The sequence below is a fragment of the Cynocephalus volans genome, chromosome 3, assembly GCF_027409185.1.
Source record: "Cynocephalus volans isolate mCynVol1 chromosome 3, mCynVol1.pri, whole genome shotgun sequence".
Lineage (NCBI taxonomy): Eukaryota > Metazoa > Chordata > Mammalia > Dermoptera > Cynocephalidae > Cynocephalus > Cynocephalus volans.
The window spans coordinates 161,454,644-161,474,457 of NC_084462.1; the positions used below are offsets into that span (position 1 = coordinate 161,454,644).

Below are 19,814 nucleotides of genomic sequence, written 5' to 3' on the forward strand. Positions count from 1 at the left end.
GAGCCTGAAGAAACTTATGTTGAGGGAAATAAGCAAAGCACAGAGGGATAAATACCGCATGTGCTCACTCATAAGTGGGAGCTAAGAGAGAAAGAAGGAAGGAAAGAAAGACCATGGTGGTGCACTGGTCTTGCAGAGGGAGAGAACATTCCTTGGGCTACAAAGTGGAGTCGGGGCAAAAGGGGGTGGGGGAGGGAGGCTGGGGATAATTGGGTGGGGGACACGGGGTACAATAGCAATTTCTGGTAATGGGTATGCTGCCAGTATGGATCTGGCCTTCACATCATGGGCACAAGGGGTGACAATTAGCTTTATCTCTCATGAATATTCATAATTAAAAATAAATTAATAATTTTTTTAAAAAACCCAAAGACCTAATCAGCCTGGAGCTGCTTGTGTTCTTTTCTGTGTTTACCAAGTGGAGCCCTTGGAGCAGCTCTGTTGGAGAAGAAGGGAACCTCCCAGGGACGCAAAGTCAGAGGAGGTTTGTCTGCTAGGCTGCTCTGCTCACCGACTGTGACATGAGTTGCAAACACAAGACAAACAGCCCTCTGGCAGTGTCCAGCTTGGGCACCAAGGCAGACCCAAGCCAGGGGAGCTGCGTTGTTGGGGGAGCATCCAAAGTAGGTCATCCCCCCCTCAGTCACACACACAGCAAAGGAGCTGTGAAGAGGATCACAGAAGACTTTGAAGAGAAAGAGTAGACATTATCCTTCCAGAATTGTGTGCGTGCTGCCATCTCGACAAGAACAGGGGACGGTCTGCTTCAGCCCTGGGCATCGTTGGATCAGTGGAGTTGTGCTGAGAACTTGGGGTACTGCTTCTCCCTAAAATCCTCATTTATTGATCAGTAGCACCTCTTAATACCACAACCACCAATATGAGAAAAAAAGATTAATACTTTAAATCACAGCAGTCTATAATGTCAGGGTTACTTTTTAAAACTATTGCAAAATCATTTGCAAAGTGGTCCCCAACTAGTGGGCTGCCTCTTGGTGGGAGAGAGATGAAGGAGTTATTGCAAAGATCCTCCAAGTCATAGAAATCTTTGTATTTCTTCAATTGACTAAAAGTGCAACTACCATCGTCCTCGAAAGTTTTCAACTTTAAATAAAGAAAAAGGTCTCCAAAATACTGGGAGCCCCTGTCCTAGAGCAGTGGCCTCAAATGATCATGAATTTTACATGAGGGGATTCAGTCTGAATAAATGTTTTCTTATCTATGCCAGGGTGAAAAGCAAACTAGGATAGCTTTTCATCTCTAAGAGAATAACTCACAAATCTATAAACTATTTCTTATAACATAGCTTTGCTAAAATTTATTGTTTAAGTAAGGGCTTTTTACCTGAACAAAACTGGTAGGACATTAGAGAATTCTTGCTGAGTCTGAATCCTAGGGAAAAAACACACTGGCAAAATGTTCTTAAACATATAAATTCGGAACTGTTTTATTAACTGATCACCACCCTTTAGCCAGAGAAACCCTTAACGGTGATGAATCTGAAGATCAAAGTGCAAGCAGGAGCACAGGTATTGCCTCATTTGCAACTTTAAGTGTAAGTAAATCTACTTTTTAGTGAGTGCTCACTAGGCTCTGTGCTAAACATTTTTACATACGTTTTATTACATCCTTTCAACCCCAAAGGATTCTGACTCCTCCAACACCACTCCTCTCATATTTTTTGGTGCTTTCACCCACATCAAGTCTCAATTATCTGTGCCATGAAAGAAGAGAATGAGATTGTGTAAGATCGAGTAGTAAAGGCAAAAATCATATGTACTATGTTCCACAGCAAGTTTTACTCACCATTTTACAATTAACCAGAGGATGCTGGCAATCGTCTAATTAATGGGAGAGGTAAAACAACCTGGGATTAAATTTTTCAATAAATAACCCCCACGAACATGAACACGAGAAGCAGTTTTTGGTGTGTACAGTTAAGCTCACAATTCTTCCCGAGGAAATATAAATGGGTACTTAATTCTTTCACTCTCCTGGGAGTTTTACTCCTGGAACAGGTGGAAGGAAATAAGGTTGTTACGGGCTGCCATTCTGACATACTACGTCTGCCAAGACGTGGAAATCCATTTTGTTGATTATGTTCTGCCTCTGAGTCTAAAAGAAATAAACAGTTTAAAAAGAAAGTGAACTTTTAATGTTTCATAGTAGCATTGAGCCTGTTGCTTTGGCCACTGTGGTGATCGTCATTTTGTATTTTTGTAGGGGGTGGGAGGTCAAGAGGCGAGAGCATTCAACATCGAGGAGAAGGGTCTGTTTGCATTTCAGCATCTGACTATTAATAAATCGCCATCATTTCCCCTTGTCACTGCATGGTAGAGCACTGACCTTACTGAATTACAGTGTATTGGCAGTTCTCCATTATGCTGGGATAGTAAACTCCATGAGATTTCACAGGTCATGGAAACTATAGGCTTTAAAGAAATGTAATTGTGCAAACTCAAAAGGGAGAAAAAGAGGATAATACTTGTATCTGGTTTCAGCACAATTTTATTTGTACACATAGACTTTGAGAAAAGATTAGTAATTTAGGATCATTTGAATCTTCAGACAAGCATTTTCTTTATTAATAATAGCCATTTTGAGCTTTAGATACATACTCAGTACTTTACAGATAGTATATTGCCTTGAGCCTTTGAACTATCCGGTAGTAGGTGTTATCATCCCTGTTTAACAAATGAGGAAACTGAGGTGCAGAGATATCGGGTAAGTCTCTTGAGGTCACCTGGTTATAGGGGTGGCAGCAGGATGCAAACCCAGCACTAACTAACTCAGAAACGCTATCTCTTCCTAGTACACCAGGTCGACACCTTTCATGTACAATTATTCCTGCACCTGTTGTAATTCTCCAACTTTACTTGATTATTTTCTTAAATGTCTGCTTAAAACTCTGCAGTGGTTTATCATCTTACCCAGGAGAAAGCCAAAGTCCTCACTTTGTCTTCAAAGACCTAGGCTGTTTGTCCCCATGTACACCCCATTTCTTCTTGTCCCATTTCCTATTTCTTTCCTCCTATTTGCCCTACTTCAGCCACACCAGACAAGTCACCCATGTATGTCCCTACCTTAGGGGTTGTGCACTGTTTCCTCTGCATAAATGCTCTTTCCCTGGATATCCATGGGCTGGCTCCTTTGACTTCTTCAAGTCTTTGCTTACGCTTCTCATGGAGGTCTTCTCTGAACACCCAATTTAAATTTGCAAGCTGTCCACCACTCTTCATCCCACTCCCCGGTTTTATTTTCGCCTTGATGCTTATCGCCATCTGACATTCTAGACATTTAGCTGCAGTAGTTCCCCTTTATCCACAGGGGATACATTCCAAGACTCCCAGTGGATGCCTGAATCTGCAGGTAGTACTGAACCCTATACATTCTATATTTTTTTGATCTGATAACTGAGAGGGGTACTGACTAACGAGCAGGCGAACATGCTGGACAAAAGGAAGATTCACATCCCAGGCCAAACAGAGCAGGATGGCACAAGATTTCATCACACTACTCAGAACATGCAATTTAAAACTTATGAATTATTTCAGGAATTTTCCATTTAATATTTTCACACTGTGGATGACCCCGGGTAATTGAAATGGCAGAAAGCAAAACTGCGGATGGTGAGACTACTACACTTTACCCTCTGTCTCCCTCCGTTAGTATATGAATACAATGGAAGAAGGGATTTTTGTCTATTTTTTTCCTCTGTTGTAACTCCCCTGCCTTGAACAATGCCTCGCCCACAGCAGAACATCATTTTGTATTTGATGAATGGTGAAAAATTTCAAGCCAAAGCCATAGATGGGACAAGAACAGGTTGGCTTTTCTGTTCATCAGTTGTTTGTTTTGATGTTAAAGTTACAAAAAGACCAGCTCTTTCCTTATGGGTTCTCTGAAAATGAAGAAACACAGTGGCTCAGCAGTGCAGATGAACAGTTGCAAACTCATGTTGCAATTCAATCTGCAAGTGAGAAAACTAAAGACTTTACTCATGGGCACCAATAGCTTTGGGGGATCTTAAAGTAGAATATTGAATTTTAGAATATGGTAATGACATTGTAGATGCGTAAACAGTTTATATAAAATAAAATTAGGACAGATGTCCTTCATCCTCATTGTTGCTTTTGGAACATTTATCCCTCCCTCCTTAAATCCCCTCCCTAACTTTGAGTCACATTGCACCAGACATTACCACCCAGATTCGTTTTTCATTATTATTACCTATGAACTCTAAAATCATTTTGTCTCATTTCTTTTTTTTTCCCTACATTTAAGATTTTTTTGATGATTAAAAATTGCCTACATTTAAGGTGTACAATGTGATGTTTTGATATTTGTATACATTGTACAGTGATTACCACAGTTCACATATCCATCACCTCATGTAGTTACTTTTTTATTGTGGGTACATTTAAGATCCACTCTCTTAGCAATTTGAAATAGACAATATATTATTATTAACTATAGCTATCATGTTGTACATTTGATCAGTAGAACTAATTCATCATATAACTGAAATTTTGTACCCTTTGACCAAAATCCCCCCATTTCCCCCCACATCCCCTGGCAACTGCCTTCCTACTCTGTTCCTATGAGTTTGACTTCTTCAGATTGCACATATAAATACTGAGATCATGAAGTCTTTGTCTTTCTGTGTCTGACTTGTTTCACTTCACATAATGCCCTGGCTTTGTCCATATTGTCACAGATTTCCTTCTTTTTAGGGCTAAATAATATTGCATTGTGTGTGTATATTTACATAATCACACACCACACTTTGTTTATCCATTTATCTGTCCACCAACACTTGGGTTGTTTCCGTATCTTGGCTCTTGTGAATAATGCTACAGTGAACATGGGAGTGCAGATACACCTCTACAAGGTGAATTTCCTTCGGGTTTATACCTGGAAGAGAGATTGCTGGATCATACAGTAGTTATATTTTGAGTTTATTGAGGAACTTCCATACTGTTTTCCATTGTGGCTATACCAATTTTCAATGCCACCAACAGTGTACAAGGGTTCCTTTTGCCCCTTTGTCTTGCTTCTTGAAGGTTTCAGCTCCTGACTCACTGTTACTGACTTCTTCAACACTACTCCTCTTGTTATTTTTGGTGATCTCAGCATTCACATGCATCATCTTTCCCAAACCTTGGTCTCTGACCTCCACTCCTCCAGTAAGTCTGCCCTCACTCTACTTCCAAACTCCATGGTCATACCCGAGACCTGCCATTACCAATAACTACAAACCCTCCATAATTTCAATCTCAAACATCCTGCTTTCTATCTCTTTCCTTTGAATATATACTTCCTTCAATTATTTGGTCCCCCCAGGATCTACAAGCCACTACTAACATTTCGCTGTCTTTCACCTCCCTGATACCCTCACTCTTTCCTTATGCCACTTACACAGTGACTTGTACACACAGTCAGCTAATCACCTTGCCCCTCTCTCTCATCATCCTTGCAGGGCAAAGCCCAACCCTGATTACGTCCAACTGCCCTCCTAGTCTGAGCCTGGATTTTTGCAGCTGAGCATGGCGATTGGTCTCACTTTAAATTACTGACCCCAGTGGGCCCTGAGTGCTGCAGAGCTATCACATCCATTTTCCTATTCACTCTCCCTCCCTCCTGGATATCCATGTTATACCTCCTCCCCTCTCTTCAGTTCTCTAGTCCTTCTTTCTCATTCTCATGTCCAGTTGATCACTTTGATTTCAATTTTACTGAGAAAAAAAATCAATTAGAAGAGAGCTCCTCATGCTCCCACCACCACATCTCCTCATCTCCCTGCATCTATGTTCACATCTTCTGTCTCCTCTGCTGTATTTTAAGTCACTGTTTAAGGCTGGCCACTTCCACGGGGTCCTGAATCACATCACCTCTCAAAAACTCAAGGGCATTGCTTTAGCAGTCCTCTCCTTCTGTGCTATATCATCTGTTTTCCTCTATACTAGATTATCCTCCACCAGCATTTAAACATGCTGTAGTTTCTCTCATCTTAAAACATTTCTTGAGCCTATAGATTAAAAGACCCCTAAGAGACATATATATCAGATGCCATATCTAGGTTTATTTGGATCCTAACTTAAATGAGACAACTACCTTGCCTCTCTTAAAACACTGACTGAACATTTTGTGACCTTACAGAGTTATTATTTTTAGGTGTTATTTTTTAGGGATACATATTGAAATATTTATAATTTTAAAATATCCCTTCAACTCCATACCTGCTTCCAGATACTGCCCTATTTATCTGTGCTCCGTTGCAGCAACTCCCCAATCTCAGTTAAGCTCCCTTCACTCAGGTTTTTACCTCTCCTCATGCCATTGAAACTGCTCTTTTTAAGGTCACCCGTGACTTTCACAGCTGCTAAATCAAATGGCTAATTAGTTTTTATCTCAGAAGCATTTGACTGGGTTAATGATTCTGTTCTCCTTGGAAAACATTCTTCTTTTGGCTTCCAGGACACTGCTCTCTCTTGGTTTTTTTTTTTTTTTTTTTTTTTTTGTTGTTGTTGTTGTTTTTCTATATACCTCTGATTGCTCCTTTCTAGTCTCCTTTTCTGATTCTTTCTTTTCTTCCTGATCTCTTAATGCTGGAGTGCCCAAGGGCTCTGTCTTTGGTCTTCTTTTTACCTATATCTTCATTCAGTTTTTTGGTGATTTCATCCATTCATGTGGTTTTACATAATTTCTGTGATACCCAAATAGAAATCTCTGGTCTAGACAACTCTCCCAAATTTCAGACTCATAAAACACTGCCCGCTTGATATTACCATCTGGATGTCTAGTAGGCATCGCAAACTTGACACATCCAAAACTGAACTCCTGATCTTTCCCTCCAAACCTGCCTCACCTGCAGCCTTACTCATCTCAGAAAATGGCGACTCCATTCTTCCAGTTGCAGACCAGAGATCTGGGAGTCCTTCTGACTCCTCTCTTTCTCTCATACCCCACATGCAATCCATCACAAAGTTCAATTGGCTTTTTGAATATCTACAAACTCCAGCCATTCTCAGCATCTCCACTGCTACTGCCCTGATCCATGGCACCGTCCTCACTGTTGTTGGGCTCCCTGTTTTTACACCTTGTCCTTTCGGTCTACTTTCAAAGCAGCAGCCAGATTGGTTCTTTTTAAATAAGTCAGATAATACCATTCCTCAGAAGGCTTTTGATCTCACTCCAATGAAACGACAAAGTCTTTTTGATGGCCTACAGCGCCCTACGTGATCTGGCTCCCCAGGACCTCTCAGACTTCTCCCACATTTCCTGCCCCTCTCTGCTTCAGCTCCAGCTACACACTGGCCCCCCTGATTCCTCAGACACAGCAGGTGCACCAGCACCTCAGGGTCATTACACCGCTGGTCCCGCTGCCTGCAGTGCTCTTGTCCCAGACATCGACATGGCTCTCGCTCACCTGCTTCAAACATTTGCCCAAGTATGTCCTCAATGAGGCCATCCCTGACACCTCCCCTCATCTCTAATTGTGACCCCGCTGCTGAGATGTTGCTTTCCTCTTCCCTGTATTCTTTTTCCCCGTAGTCTTCATTATTACCACCTAACATACTGTATGTTTTACTTTTTTTTTTTTTTAAGTTTCCCTCTTTCTGCTCTAGAATGTAAGCATAAGAATAGCAGGAATTTCTGCCTGGTCAGTTCACTGCTATATCCCTAGCATGTAGAACTAGCCCTGAGACATAGACAACAGTCAATAAATACTGTGGAATAAATGCACATTGTGTTTCTAAATTCTTTTAAACATATTAATAGGCAAGCTCACTCTTGAACTTACAGTTTTTAAGCCCTTAAGTTATTTTTTAATTCAGTACTAATAAATTAATTAAACTGTCTTTTAAACAGTAAATTAATCTTTCTGCTCTTAGATGCATTTCATTTGCCAGTTTACAGATGTGACTACACACTTATAACGGAGCAGCTTCTACATTTTGCCCCTTAGAAAAACCCACTTGCATGACATGCAAACTTTTAGAGGCTTGCAATTGCTGTTGGAACATTTGCAGGCCAATTAGTGCTCATTTAATTTGCCATTACATTACCAAAAGTTAATCTTAAATAATACTCAATGACAAATTATCTCACAAAAATAGAAATTGTTCCAGTGTTTGGGGATGCTAGAGTACGTACTTGCTTTTGAATAGTAATTTGTTCTTCTTATGACACCAAATATAGTTGGCTACTTTTTATTCCCCTGGCATCATTAAAATTTGGTGATATACTGCCCTGTATATTAACACTGCAAGACCCACCCCCTCCAATTCGGGCCCTATAACTTTCATTAGACACTTGAGATGATTCCCATGACCTACACAATTAGACTTCAAACTGACTGCCAGGTTCAGCTGAACTGTATTCTGATTTGTGAGTAAATACTTGCTAGAGACAAATTCTCATAGAGTTCAGTGCCCATCGCTTGATGAGCTCTTTTAGGAAAGTTCCAGAGTCAAGACACAGGGAATCCTTCCAGCTTGTAGGTTTCTATCCATGTGGCTACATGAATGAATTCACACCTTTTAACCACTGATAGCAACTCTCCCTATTCTTCTCAGTCAAAAAACAACAAAAAAATTAAATATATGTTAAAGGTCTTATGTTAGAAAAGAGCGTATGCTTTTAGAAAATCCTGGATTTGAAATGGTCAAATAAAACTTTGGGTGAATGGGAGAAGATACAGCTTCAAATAACTTAAAACCTGACTTATTGAGTTTTGGGATTTTGTCAGACTAAGGCTCTTTCTCCATCAACTCTGGAGTTGGGAGACTGTTTAGTGTGGCTCTGAACTCTCAAGTATTTGTCCTAAGCTCTTGCACTGCTCTATGTGCTAAATAGAATAGCGATTAAAAGTTAAAGATGATGCATTTATCCTAAGATTTTATTTTTCTTACTCTTGAGATCCCCATAAAAAGATGAGAAAGGAATTTTTAATATGCAAACATCTGCAAGGACGAAGAGGACATATACATGGTCTGGAGAGCTACAGAAATCCGGATGAAAAACAGCAGAAGAGAAGGAAGGCGAAACCAGTGTACTCCTAGGGAGCAGACAGTCAGAGACAGCTTTCTTGCCCTACGGAGGCTCTAAGGGGCATGGGGCTCAGAGGTGATGGGTGTGGTATGTGTCCATAGTGAGACATGGGGCCAAAAACAGAAGGATTAACTGAAGGTCTATATCTGAAGGCATTAACCCTCTACCCCATTCATGCAAAATGCCAGCAGCCAAGTACCTGACCTCTAACCAGGAGATTTGAAGTCTTTTTTTTTTCAGAAGAAGTTAAAAAACTCTAAAACAAAAACATCCACATTCTGGCATTTAAAGGTCCAACAACATAATGGCCAGCTCCCTACACAAGTGCCCTAAAGCAAAGTCTGCCAGAGAAAAAGCTTGCTCTTAAGTAGGAATGTGCAACCAGGGATCACCAGTCAGAGAAAGCTTCTAACATGGAAGGTTGAGACAAGATAAACAAATGGGGGAAATGAACCTGGAGGAGTCAAAGACATTGCAGAGAACAGAAAAGAATCTTCAACAAAGCAATAATTAGTGACCTGAGATAAATCTGAGAAGACATTTTATCCCTATATCTAATGACAATAATTATAATAATAATATTTATTGAGAACACACTGTTGAGTCAGCTACTGTCCAACAAACCCAGGATAGGAAACAGAGGCACACAAGGTTTAAGTGACTGATAGTGCAGAAGCTGAGATTCAAACCCAGATAGTCTGAGTTTAAAATTCATGCTTCTAAACACAGTCATGTGCTTCCTCAAATGTGCTATTTAAAAATGGAAAAGAACACAAGAAAGCACTCTTCAAAACATGTCTGTGCATTTAACAAATACATGTTCAGAGCTTTCTGTTGGCTAAGTACCAGTCTAGGTACCAAAAATATGGCAATGAACAGAATGGGCAAGGTCCCAGCTCTCATCAACCTAAAATTTCAAAAGTCAATAGAAGAGATAGAAAACAGTCAAGAAATTCTACCGGATGATTTAATAAAAGACACAGGAGAAAATTTGGAGAAATGATAAAAATATATTTCAGGGATCCAGGAGCTTTCTTTTCCACTTATTAAGAATTCCAGAGAAGAATCAGAGAAAATGAGAGGAAAAAGTTATTCCAGAAACAATGCAAGAAAACTTCCTAGAGCTGAAGAGCCCAGGTTTCCACACTGACAGAGCCCCTCACAGTAAAAGGAAAAAATACCCTATCAAGGTGCACCTTCATGAAATCTCACACCAGGGATAAAGAGAATGTCATAACAGCATCCAGATAGTAAAAATGAGTCAAAGACCAAAGAACAAGAATCTGAATGGCATCGAATTTGAACTTATCAAAAGCAACACCAGGTGCTAGAATTCAATAAGACAAAGCCTTTAAATTCTGAAGAAAAGTGATTTGCAACCTGAAATTTTATAGCCAGGTAAAGTAATAATTAAATGTAAGGGTAGAAGAAAAGAACTTAGAAAATATCCCCCTCATACAACCTTTCTAAGAAATTACTTGAAAATGTGCTCCAGTGAAACAAGAGAGAAAATCAAGAAAGAAGATGACTCAGGACTTGGGAAGAGACTCCCACTGGGGAGAAAGGGTATATTCTTCTAAGAAGCTGGAACTTCATTCTACAGACATTGGATAAGCCAGTTTCAAGCTGGAAAGCAATATAAAAAGATCCATGCTTTATAAAGGATATTCTTTCCTAAGTCTGAAGGTGGGATTCGTGGAAGATTTCTGAGAGACCAGTCAGGAAGTTTTTGCAAAACTCAGGTGAAATGTAATTCAGACCTAACCTAAGCTGGTAACAATGAGAACCATGACTGTAGACATACAAACAGCTAAGCTCACGTCTGATCAGAGGGTCTAGCACTGTTGCATTTTATTGTAAATATTAATGGCATAAATGTCGGACATGGGCAAGTGAGAGTCCATGAGGACACTGAAGCTTCAAGCTCTGGAAGTTGATATATGGAAGACAGGAAAAACAGAAATACCAGTCAGCTTGGAGGGAAGAATCACTTCATTTGAGATATTGGGAGTGGAGAGGTGGTGCTACATTCACTGGAAGTGTAAAGGAGCTCCTACCTTCCTTTCTGATAACACTCAGAGTGTCTCATTAAAACTGCAGATCACTGCAAGGGAGAATAAATGAAGAAAAAGAAGCAAGACAAGAGAGGAGAGAGAGGGAGGAAAGAAGGGAGAGGAGGGAGAGAAGGAAAAGAAGAGGGAGGGAAAAAGAGGCAGTTATTCCGCATTAGACCCTGTACATGCTGAATCACAGTGGAGCTCCACAGAGCACTTTTGGAGGAACCTGCTTAATGGATACTTGGAACCACATCAAGTGATTCATGCCAGTGGCCCAATGGTTCTAAGATGGCCCAAGTAGGTTCTAATTTGGGCTGTAAGCAGCCTTAGATCTGAGATGAGGTTGGAAAAGTAGGAAAGGGCCAGATCTGCAGGACTTTAAATGGCATGATAGGAAGAGCAGATGTTATTCATGGTACACTGGGAAGTCACTGCAAGGTTTTAAGCAGGTGAGTGACATTACTCAATTCATATGTTATGATTACTCTGGCTGCTACATGGAGAACAGATTGGAAGGGAGTAAGAGTGGACAAGATGCTATGCAACAAGAGATGATGTTAGCTTGCACTAGAAAGTTTATATTGGAGACGCAAATACGTGGATTTGAGAATCTTTTAGAGTTTGAATCCATAGATTTCTTGCCAGGTTAAATGTTGATGGGGCAATGGTGGTGATGAAGCCTAACATGTTGGAGGGATTCTAAGGTTCCTAGTTTGAGCAACTAAGTGGGAGTGCCAGTTACTACAATGGGGGACAATGGAGGAGCAGGTGGGGGTGGGGCAGGGTATCAAAAGCTAAGTTTTGATGGTCCTGTTAAGTTGGAGATGCCTGTGAGGCATCCAGGTGGAGATGTCAAATAAGCAATTGGATTTGCAAGTCAAGGTCTGGACTGGAGCTGTGTTTGATGGGATTTTTGCTTTTGCCTTGAGCTCAGATAAACTCCAAATTGGGACATGGAGCGAAATTAACATTTATTGAGCACCTACTATATGCCAAGTACCCATTATGTTACAGATGTTTTTGTTATAAGGCTTAGGCCCATTTTCCAACACCTGCTTTCTCCATGCCTGCCCAAGCACCCTTCCAGTTCAGTCCAAGTAGGACCCAACTTGAGGCCACCTGGAATATGCTCATTGCAGACACTGTAACAAACCTTGGAATCACTTCCTCCCTCTGAGATTCCTAACAAGTCCCTGGAGGGTTCCTGCACTGGGATCTGTGTTCAAAGACTCCAACTGAAGTTGAGAACTGAAGTTGAGAACTGAAGATAAGGGTTAGCTCCTGAAACACTGAAGCTGAGAACTTGAAGCCCAAATTAGAATTATGGCTCCACCCTTGGTTTGCTGAGTGTCTATGAACACAACGTGTCTTGTATCTTTGTCTGAATTTTAGTTATCTGCCTGCATCATAAAAATGCTTTGAGAATTGAGACAAGCTTTGGAATCACTCTGTAGAGCATCTTGAATGATGCAGATTTCCCAGCCCCACCATCCGAGATTATAATTCAGTTGGTCTAGGGTGTGGCTCAGTCTGTGTTGTAGGTGATTCTGATACAGGTCTAGAGTGGTACCTGGACCAGAAACATTGATTTACAGAGTGGTGAGCTGCCAGTTTTCCCCAAATATCTGCCTCAATGATATTTTCACCATTTAAACCACTATGGCAGTTTTAAAATAAGGCAACAAACTCTTGATGCTCTTCCATTAAGAGGTGGGCTGTATATCTCCTGTCCTTGAACTTGCTACTTCTCTCAGAATCTGGCTGCGAGAAGCAAAAGCCATGTCAGCAGTCTCAGCTGAGCTCAGCCTTTGAGTCATCTCCGCCTTGGCAGCAGACATGCCAGTGAAGAACCTGTACATGATCCCAGCCCCTCTCATTGAGTCACCCCAGCTGGGTCTTCCCAGCTGAGCCCCAGACATCACAGAGCAGAGACAATTCATCCCCACTACACCCTATTCAAATTCCTGATCCACAAAAGCTATGCTCATACACTGAAAACATTATTGTTTTATGCCACTTAGTTTTGGAGTGTTTTGGAATGGTTGCTAAAGTGTTTTCTCAAGAAATGTCTATTAAAATGCAAGCACATCATTTGGAAGGATAAATTCTTTCAGATGATCATACACAATCAGTGTATCTAGCAGATGGCAAGGCAGGGAAAATGAGCCAAGAGATGCTCTCTTGTTTCGCTGACATGAAAGCATCACTGGGTAAAGAGACACATAAGTTGCTTCCAGAAAACTGGAAGCAGAAAGATGGCCAAACCTTGTCGATAGTAAGGCTAAAACAGAAAGAGATGCCTTCAAAGGACAGATGAGGCAGAGGAGCGACATCCAGTTTTATTCACTTCACAGCTGTGCTTAAGTCTGGCTCTAAAATGCCCCCACTCTAACTGCCAGGTTGTTCATTTATGCCAGTTTCCCAAACGCACTCGCCTAATGTTAAAAATCACATGGAGATCATATAGTAACAAGCCCCAGGGTAATTCTTACATCCAGGCAAGACTGAGAAATGCTGAATTATAGAATTTTTTTAGTTAAATACAGAACTAAATAGCACATGCAACACACTTCCCTCACAGGAGTCACAGTTCTGTGGTGAGAAGGGGGTTAGTTAGTCCATGAGGCTCATGTTTGTGAAAACCCATGTTCTGGCACATTCTGGCAGCCTTGACCCTTGAGAATGTAACCTAGCTAAGTCCAATAACAACAATGTGGAGGAAGAAACTGTAAACATTGGAATTCACTTAATAATCAGATACCGTTAATTATATTAAATATTTAAAATAGAATTACTGCCTATAAGGAATATTTAATTGATAAACTATAAAATGAGAGGGATGTTAGGTTAAATATTCATGGTCTTCTTTAAGCTATGAATGACGCAGGTAAAAATGATGGAGCAACACATGGGGCAGAGAATGTCACATTAAAAGCCATGAATTAATTCTACTTTAGTAACTACCACTAACACCTATGTTGTTCCCAGCCTTGCCACAGCCCCTTCCACTGTTTTCAGAAGTGATGTGAATCTCATCTCAGCTTGTTAATATTAAATATGTGGGTTTTCTTTCCACGAATAGATTTACAATCTTCTAAAGAAACTGGGAGGAAGTTGTTCTCAGTCACGAATTCACGACGTATCTGGTTGTGACTCCCAAGTTCTGCATCGTTAGGAGATTTTCATGACACTGGTGTTGATCCATATTGGTGAACAGCTTATCAGTCCCCAAACCCTAGTCCCCACTGAGGCTGACAGCAACCTAGGCCCCTCTGAGTCTGTTCCATTTTATTTCTCTTGCCTTTTGAGACCCTTCAATAGTTATATGCATCACTTTCCAGAGTAAAATTGACATCCAGCTCTGATTCCAAGAGTTAGCATAAATTGTGATGGATAGAATAAAATGTCTGCAGAAATAATATTTGTATTGATAGATACTGGAATCCAAGCAACAAAAATAGAAGTTCCTTCTAATATATTGACTTAGAAGCCTAATATCTTCCCTTAGACCAGTGGCTACAGGTAAAGAAGTCAGATTACATAGTAAGTAAATAGCAGAAAGGAGCAGATCATCTCCCCACTATTCTCAGGCCTGTTTGACTTTCTGGACAAGGACTACAAGGCCCTAATTGCTCACCACCTCTCTTGTTCTGTTCTCTGCCTCCCAGGGATGTGTCTTATACCAGTGTTACTGCCCTGCCACCCAAAGGCCTGGAGAACCTGAAGGAATTGATAGCAAGAAACACTTGGAATCTTAAGAAACTTCCACTTTCTTTGAGTTTCCTTCACCTCACTCGGGCTGACCTTTCTTATCCAAGCCACTGCTGTGCTTTCAAGAATCAGAAGAAAATCAGAGGGTAAGTGGCAGGGGCCTGGAGTAAATGACAAAAGACCTTGGTGGACATTGAATTAATTTCTTGGTTTGGGGAAGAAGCTTCATGGTTTTAAAACCAGGTGGGGAAGAATTGTAAGCATAAGAAACAGGAATCCATGGGGCACAATGATTCTGTGGACTCAAGGTGGTTGCAGGTGAGAAATAAGGCCACTGTTGCTGGATAGCAGTAGGGAAGGAGAGGTAACAGGATATGATGTGGTAGAGGCAGGTATGAGCAGATCATGTAGAATCTTGTAGAGGTTACATGAACATGATTTCTGATCTCCATATACAAAACATTTTATATGCTACAACCACATGAGGACAAACTTACAAACAACATGAACAATTGGATTACCTGATCAATTTGGGCTTTGCAAATGTCATAGCTCATTGTTACATGCATATGGGCTTTGAGATCAGCTGGGTTTATGCCCCAGCTCTGCCAGTTTCTGTGTTACCTCAGCCTAGTTAGCTACCTCGAACCTTTGAGAATAGAGATCGTAAGCTATCATTCATGGGGATTTTGAGAACATTAAATGAGAAACTGAATAGAAAACACCTGGTATGGAATGGCTGGAATATTATAAGTTCTCAATAAATATGAGCTGTGATATATGGGTTGAATATCCCTTATCTAAAACACTTGGGACCAGAAGTGCTTTGGATATTGGGTTTTTTCTGGTTTTGGAATACTTGCATATGCATCATGAGATATCTTGGGGATAGGACCCAAGTCTAAACACAAAATTCATTAATGTCTCATATGCACGTTATGTACATAGGCTGAAGATAATTTTACACAATATTTTTAATAATTTTGTGCATGAAACAGATGTGGAGTTTTCCACTTGTGGCATCATGTCTTGCTCAAAAAGTTTTGTAATTTGGAGCATTTTGGATTTCAGATTTTCAGATTAGGGATGCTTAACCTGTATATTATTTTAATATCAGGCCACTTCCCAGGCTGCAAAGGAGGAATGGCTTTCTTCTTCTGTTCATTCTTTCTCTGAATCTTGCTTTCACCTACATTTCTACTCTGAGTTGTTTCCCACTTTATGTTTTGTACAGTTCCCTGTTCTCCTAAGTGCACCTTCATTTATCTTTTATTCAGTCCCCCTCGGCTTCTATATAAGCATCTACTAGTTGACTTTCTACACTCATCTTTGGAGTCAGAAAAACAAGTCAAGATCTGGTTGTGGGGCAGAAGCAAACAAGAAAGTTGAACATCTGTTAAAAGAAGGCCGATATGAGCATAACTACTGCAGAAAACTAGGAGTGGGGGATAGGGATGGTGACAGCAGACTGCTGCCATGTGACACTGAGAGGCGAAGGACCAGGAATGGGTGGGAGGCTAAAGTGTACCTCAGGGGCAGATCTAGATTTCTCCTTTGCCTCCAGACAGGTTAGAACAGGCAGTCCATTGGCCATCTTAGCCAGATGAGTCAAAATCTGCTCAGCAGCTGAAGCATGTTAATAATCCCTTTTATTGTGAGTCTTGTGAGCTAGAGAAAAACTAAATCTTATTTCCATGAGCATGCCCACATGGTAGTGTCCATTTATTCATTTGTTCAACAAATATTTATCGAGCACCTACTATGTGCCTGGCACTGTCCGATCCACACCAGTGAACAGGACAGACAGGAGCCCCTCCTGCATTTTGTTTACAATCTAGTGGAGACAGTCAGAAAATAAACAGGCAAGCAAGAAAATATCTGATAGTGCTATGCAGAAAATAAACACACGGGTGGGACAATTTATTTAAGAAGATCAGAAAAGTCTGCTTTGAGGAAGGGGCATTTGAGTTTACAACTGAATAACGAATAGAGGTAGCTATGAGTTTTTTAGGCAAAGGGAACATGGAGTTCTAGAGTTCTAAACAGGAATAATAATAATAACAACAATAACCAACACATACATGGCATTCACAATGCCTCAGGTCCTCTTGTAAAAGCTTTAAAAAGATCAATTCATCTAATCCTTTAACAACCCTATGTGAAATAGATACTCGTATTGTCTCATTTTGCAACTAAATAAACCAAGGTTCATAGACCTGCCCAAGGTGAAACAGCTAGTAAATGGTAGAGCCAGGTTCTAACCTAGATGGATTGGCTCCAGGACATGCTTTTTTATCACTGCTATTCTTGAAGTGGTTGTAGATGAGAAATAAGACCAATGTCACTGGGTCACAGTAAGAGAGAGAAGGTAATAGAAAATGATACAGAAGAGACAGGCCTGACTAGATCATGTAGAATTTGTAAAACCATGTACATTATGGTAAGTAGTTTGCACATGTTTCTAAGTGTGGTGGGGACCATTAGCAGATTTTAAGCAAGCAGTGATTCATTTCTGCTGCCTTGCAGAATCCTTGAGTCCTTGATGTGTAATGACAGCAGTCTCCGGAGCCTGCGTCAGAGAAAATCTGTGGATGCCTTGAATGGCCCCTTCAACCAGGAATATGAAGACAATCTGGGAGACAACAGCGCCGGGTACAATGAAAACTCCAAGTTCCCAGATACCCACAGCAGCTCCCATTATTACGTCTTCTTTGAAGAACAAGAGGATGAGATCATTGGTTTTGGCCAGGAGCTCAAGAACCCCCAGGAAGAGTTCCTACAGGCCTTTGACAGCCATTATGACTACACCGTGTGCGGGGGCCATGAAGAGATGGTGTGTTCCCCCACGTCGGATGAGTTTAACCCCTGTGAAGACATAATGGGCTACAAGTTCCTGAGAATTGTGGTGTGGTTTGTTAGTCTGCTGGCTCTCCTGGGCAATGTCTTTGTTCTGTTTGTCCTCCTCACCAGCCACTACAAACTGACCGTCCCCCGCTTTCTCATGTGCAACTTGGCCTTTGCAGATTTCTGCATGGGGATCTATCTGCTCCTCATCGCCTCCGTAGACCTCTACACTCACTCCGAGTACTACAACCACGCCATCGACTGGCAGACAGGCCCCGGCTGCAACACAGCAGGTTTCTTCACCGTCTTCGCCAGTGAGTTGTCGGTGTACACGCTGACTGTCATCACGCTGGAGCGCTGGTACGCCATCACCTTCGCCATGCGCCTGGACAGGAAGATCCGCCTCAGGCATGCCTGTGCCGTGATGGTCGGGGGCTGGGTCCTCTGCTTCTTGCTCGCCCTGCTCCCTTTGGTGGGAATAAGCAGCTATGCCAAGGTTAGCATCTGCCTGCCCATGGACACCGAGACGCCTCTTGCTCTGGCCTATATTGTCATTGTTCTGCTGCTCAACATAGTCGCCTTCGTCATCGTCTGCTCCTGTTACGTGAAGATCTACATCACGGTCCGAAATCCCCAGTACAACCCAAGGAACAAAGATACAAAAGTTGCCAAGAGGATGGCTGTGTTGATCTTCACCGACTTCATGTGCATGGCCCCAATCTCATTCTACGCTCTGTCAGCACTCATGAACAAGCCTCTCATCACCGTTACCAACTCCAAAATCTTGCTGGTTCTCTTCTATCCACTGAACTCCTGTGCCAATCCATTCCTCTACGTTATTTTCACCAAGGCCTTCCAGAGGGATGTGTTCATGCTGCTCAGCAAGTTCGGCATCTGTAAACGCCAGGCTCAGGCATACCGGGGCCAGAGAGTTTCTCCAAAGAACAGCATTGGTATTCAGGCCCAAAACGTTACCCGGGACATGAGGCAGAGTCTCCCCCACATGGAAGATGTCTATGAACTGCTTGAAAAATCCCATCTAACCCCAAATAAGCAGGGCCAAATCTCAGAAGAATATAAGCAAACAGTTTTGTAAGTTGATCCTATGCTGCTCACAATGGTAGGGGGGACTTAAAAACGGCTAGTTTCTTGCACATGCATTCCAATCCCATGACACACCCACCACACAGCTAACCTTACCCTTGGGCAGGTGATGTTTCGTGGGGCAAGAGTTCCTCTCTGGAGAGTGACTATCATTAACCTAACCTAATCACTGCCTCCAAGAAGGAAGAGAGACCACCAGCATTATCTGACTTCCAGGTGATATCAAAATAATCTATACACTCTGGAAGACCTGCTTGATGCTAACTCCAGAGATGACATTCGTAAGATACTCAACAAATATCAACTGAACCATTTCGACATTGAACTTTTCACTTTTCTATAGCAATTCATACTAAAGATTCAGCAAATGGCAAATGCTATTATTAGTTTGGGTGGTGTCCACAAGATAAAATTGGCCCCATGTTAGCTCGGTTCAACATTCCCTTATACAACAAAAGAGAGGTTGAGTTCCTTAAATCTGGAAAGCCAAACACAATTAGATGGCAAACAAGGAACATGTTTATTATATGTCCATTATAAGACAGTGAAAGAGGGGAAAAGCTTACGTTTGAATTGTTGTTTTCAGACTCTGAAACTATTAATCATCTCTTCACAAGAATCTACCTGATGTGACCCAGCTATTATGTGTTGCCTGGAAAAACTGGCAAGATTTCAACTTATGTAGCCTACAAACAAAGAATTGCTCTTTTTGGCTAGCCTCCTAGCATAAAGAATGTGAACTCTCGAATGTATTTCGAAGTAGCAACAAGTGAAAATTACGGGCAAAGCATACTCAATCATCTGTTAATTAATAAAGTAGGTTGGACACCAGTTAACTGTGAGAATTTGGGCAAATCACTAGGCCTCAGAAGTCTGTAGAAATGAAGGGGCTTAATGTCCTCTGCCAGTTTTCCGACTCTGTGTATATATCTTTCCCTCAAAACACATATTTTCATGACAAAGAGAAAAAAGAACACTAAATACAGTAAGTAAAAGCTGTTTTTCCTATCTTGTATGGTTGCTGTCTCCTCTTTGGAGCCTAGA

At 41.3% G+C, this 19,814-nt stretch overlaps 1 protein-coding gene across 1 annotated transcript in view; it reads left to right on the plus strand.

The window, feature by feature from the left end:
* TSHR (thyroid stimulating hormone receptor) overlaps positions 1 to 18,762 on the plus strand; it is a 145,000-nt gene extending 126,238 nt beyond the window's left edge. The window contains exons 9-10 of the mRNA XM_063090566.1: positions 14,780 to 14,968; positions 17,349 to 18,762. Of these exons, the coding sequence (XP_062946636.1) occupies positions 14,780 to 14,968; positions 17,349 to 18,762 (1,603 nt within the window). The remainder of the gene's footprint in view (positions 1 to 14,779; positions 14,969 to 17,348) is intronic.
* The last annotated feature ends 1,052 nt before the right edge of the window (positions 18,763 to 19,814 follow it).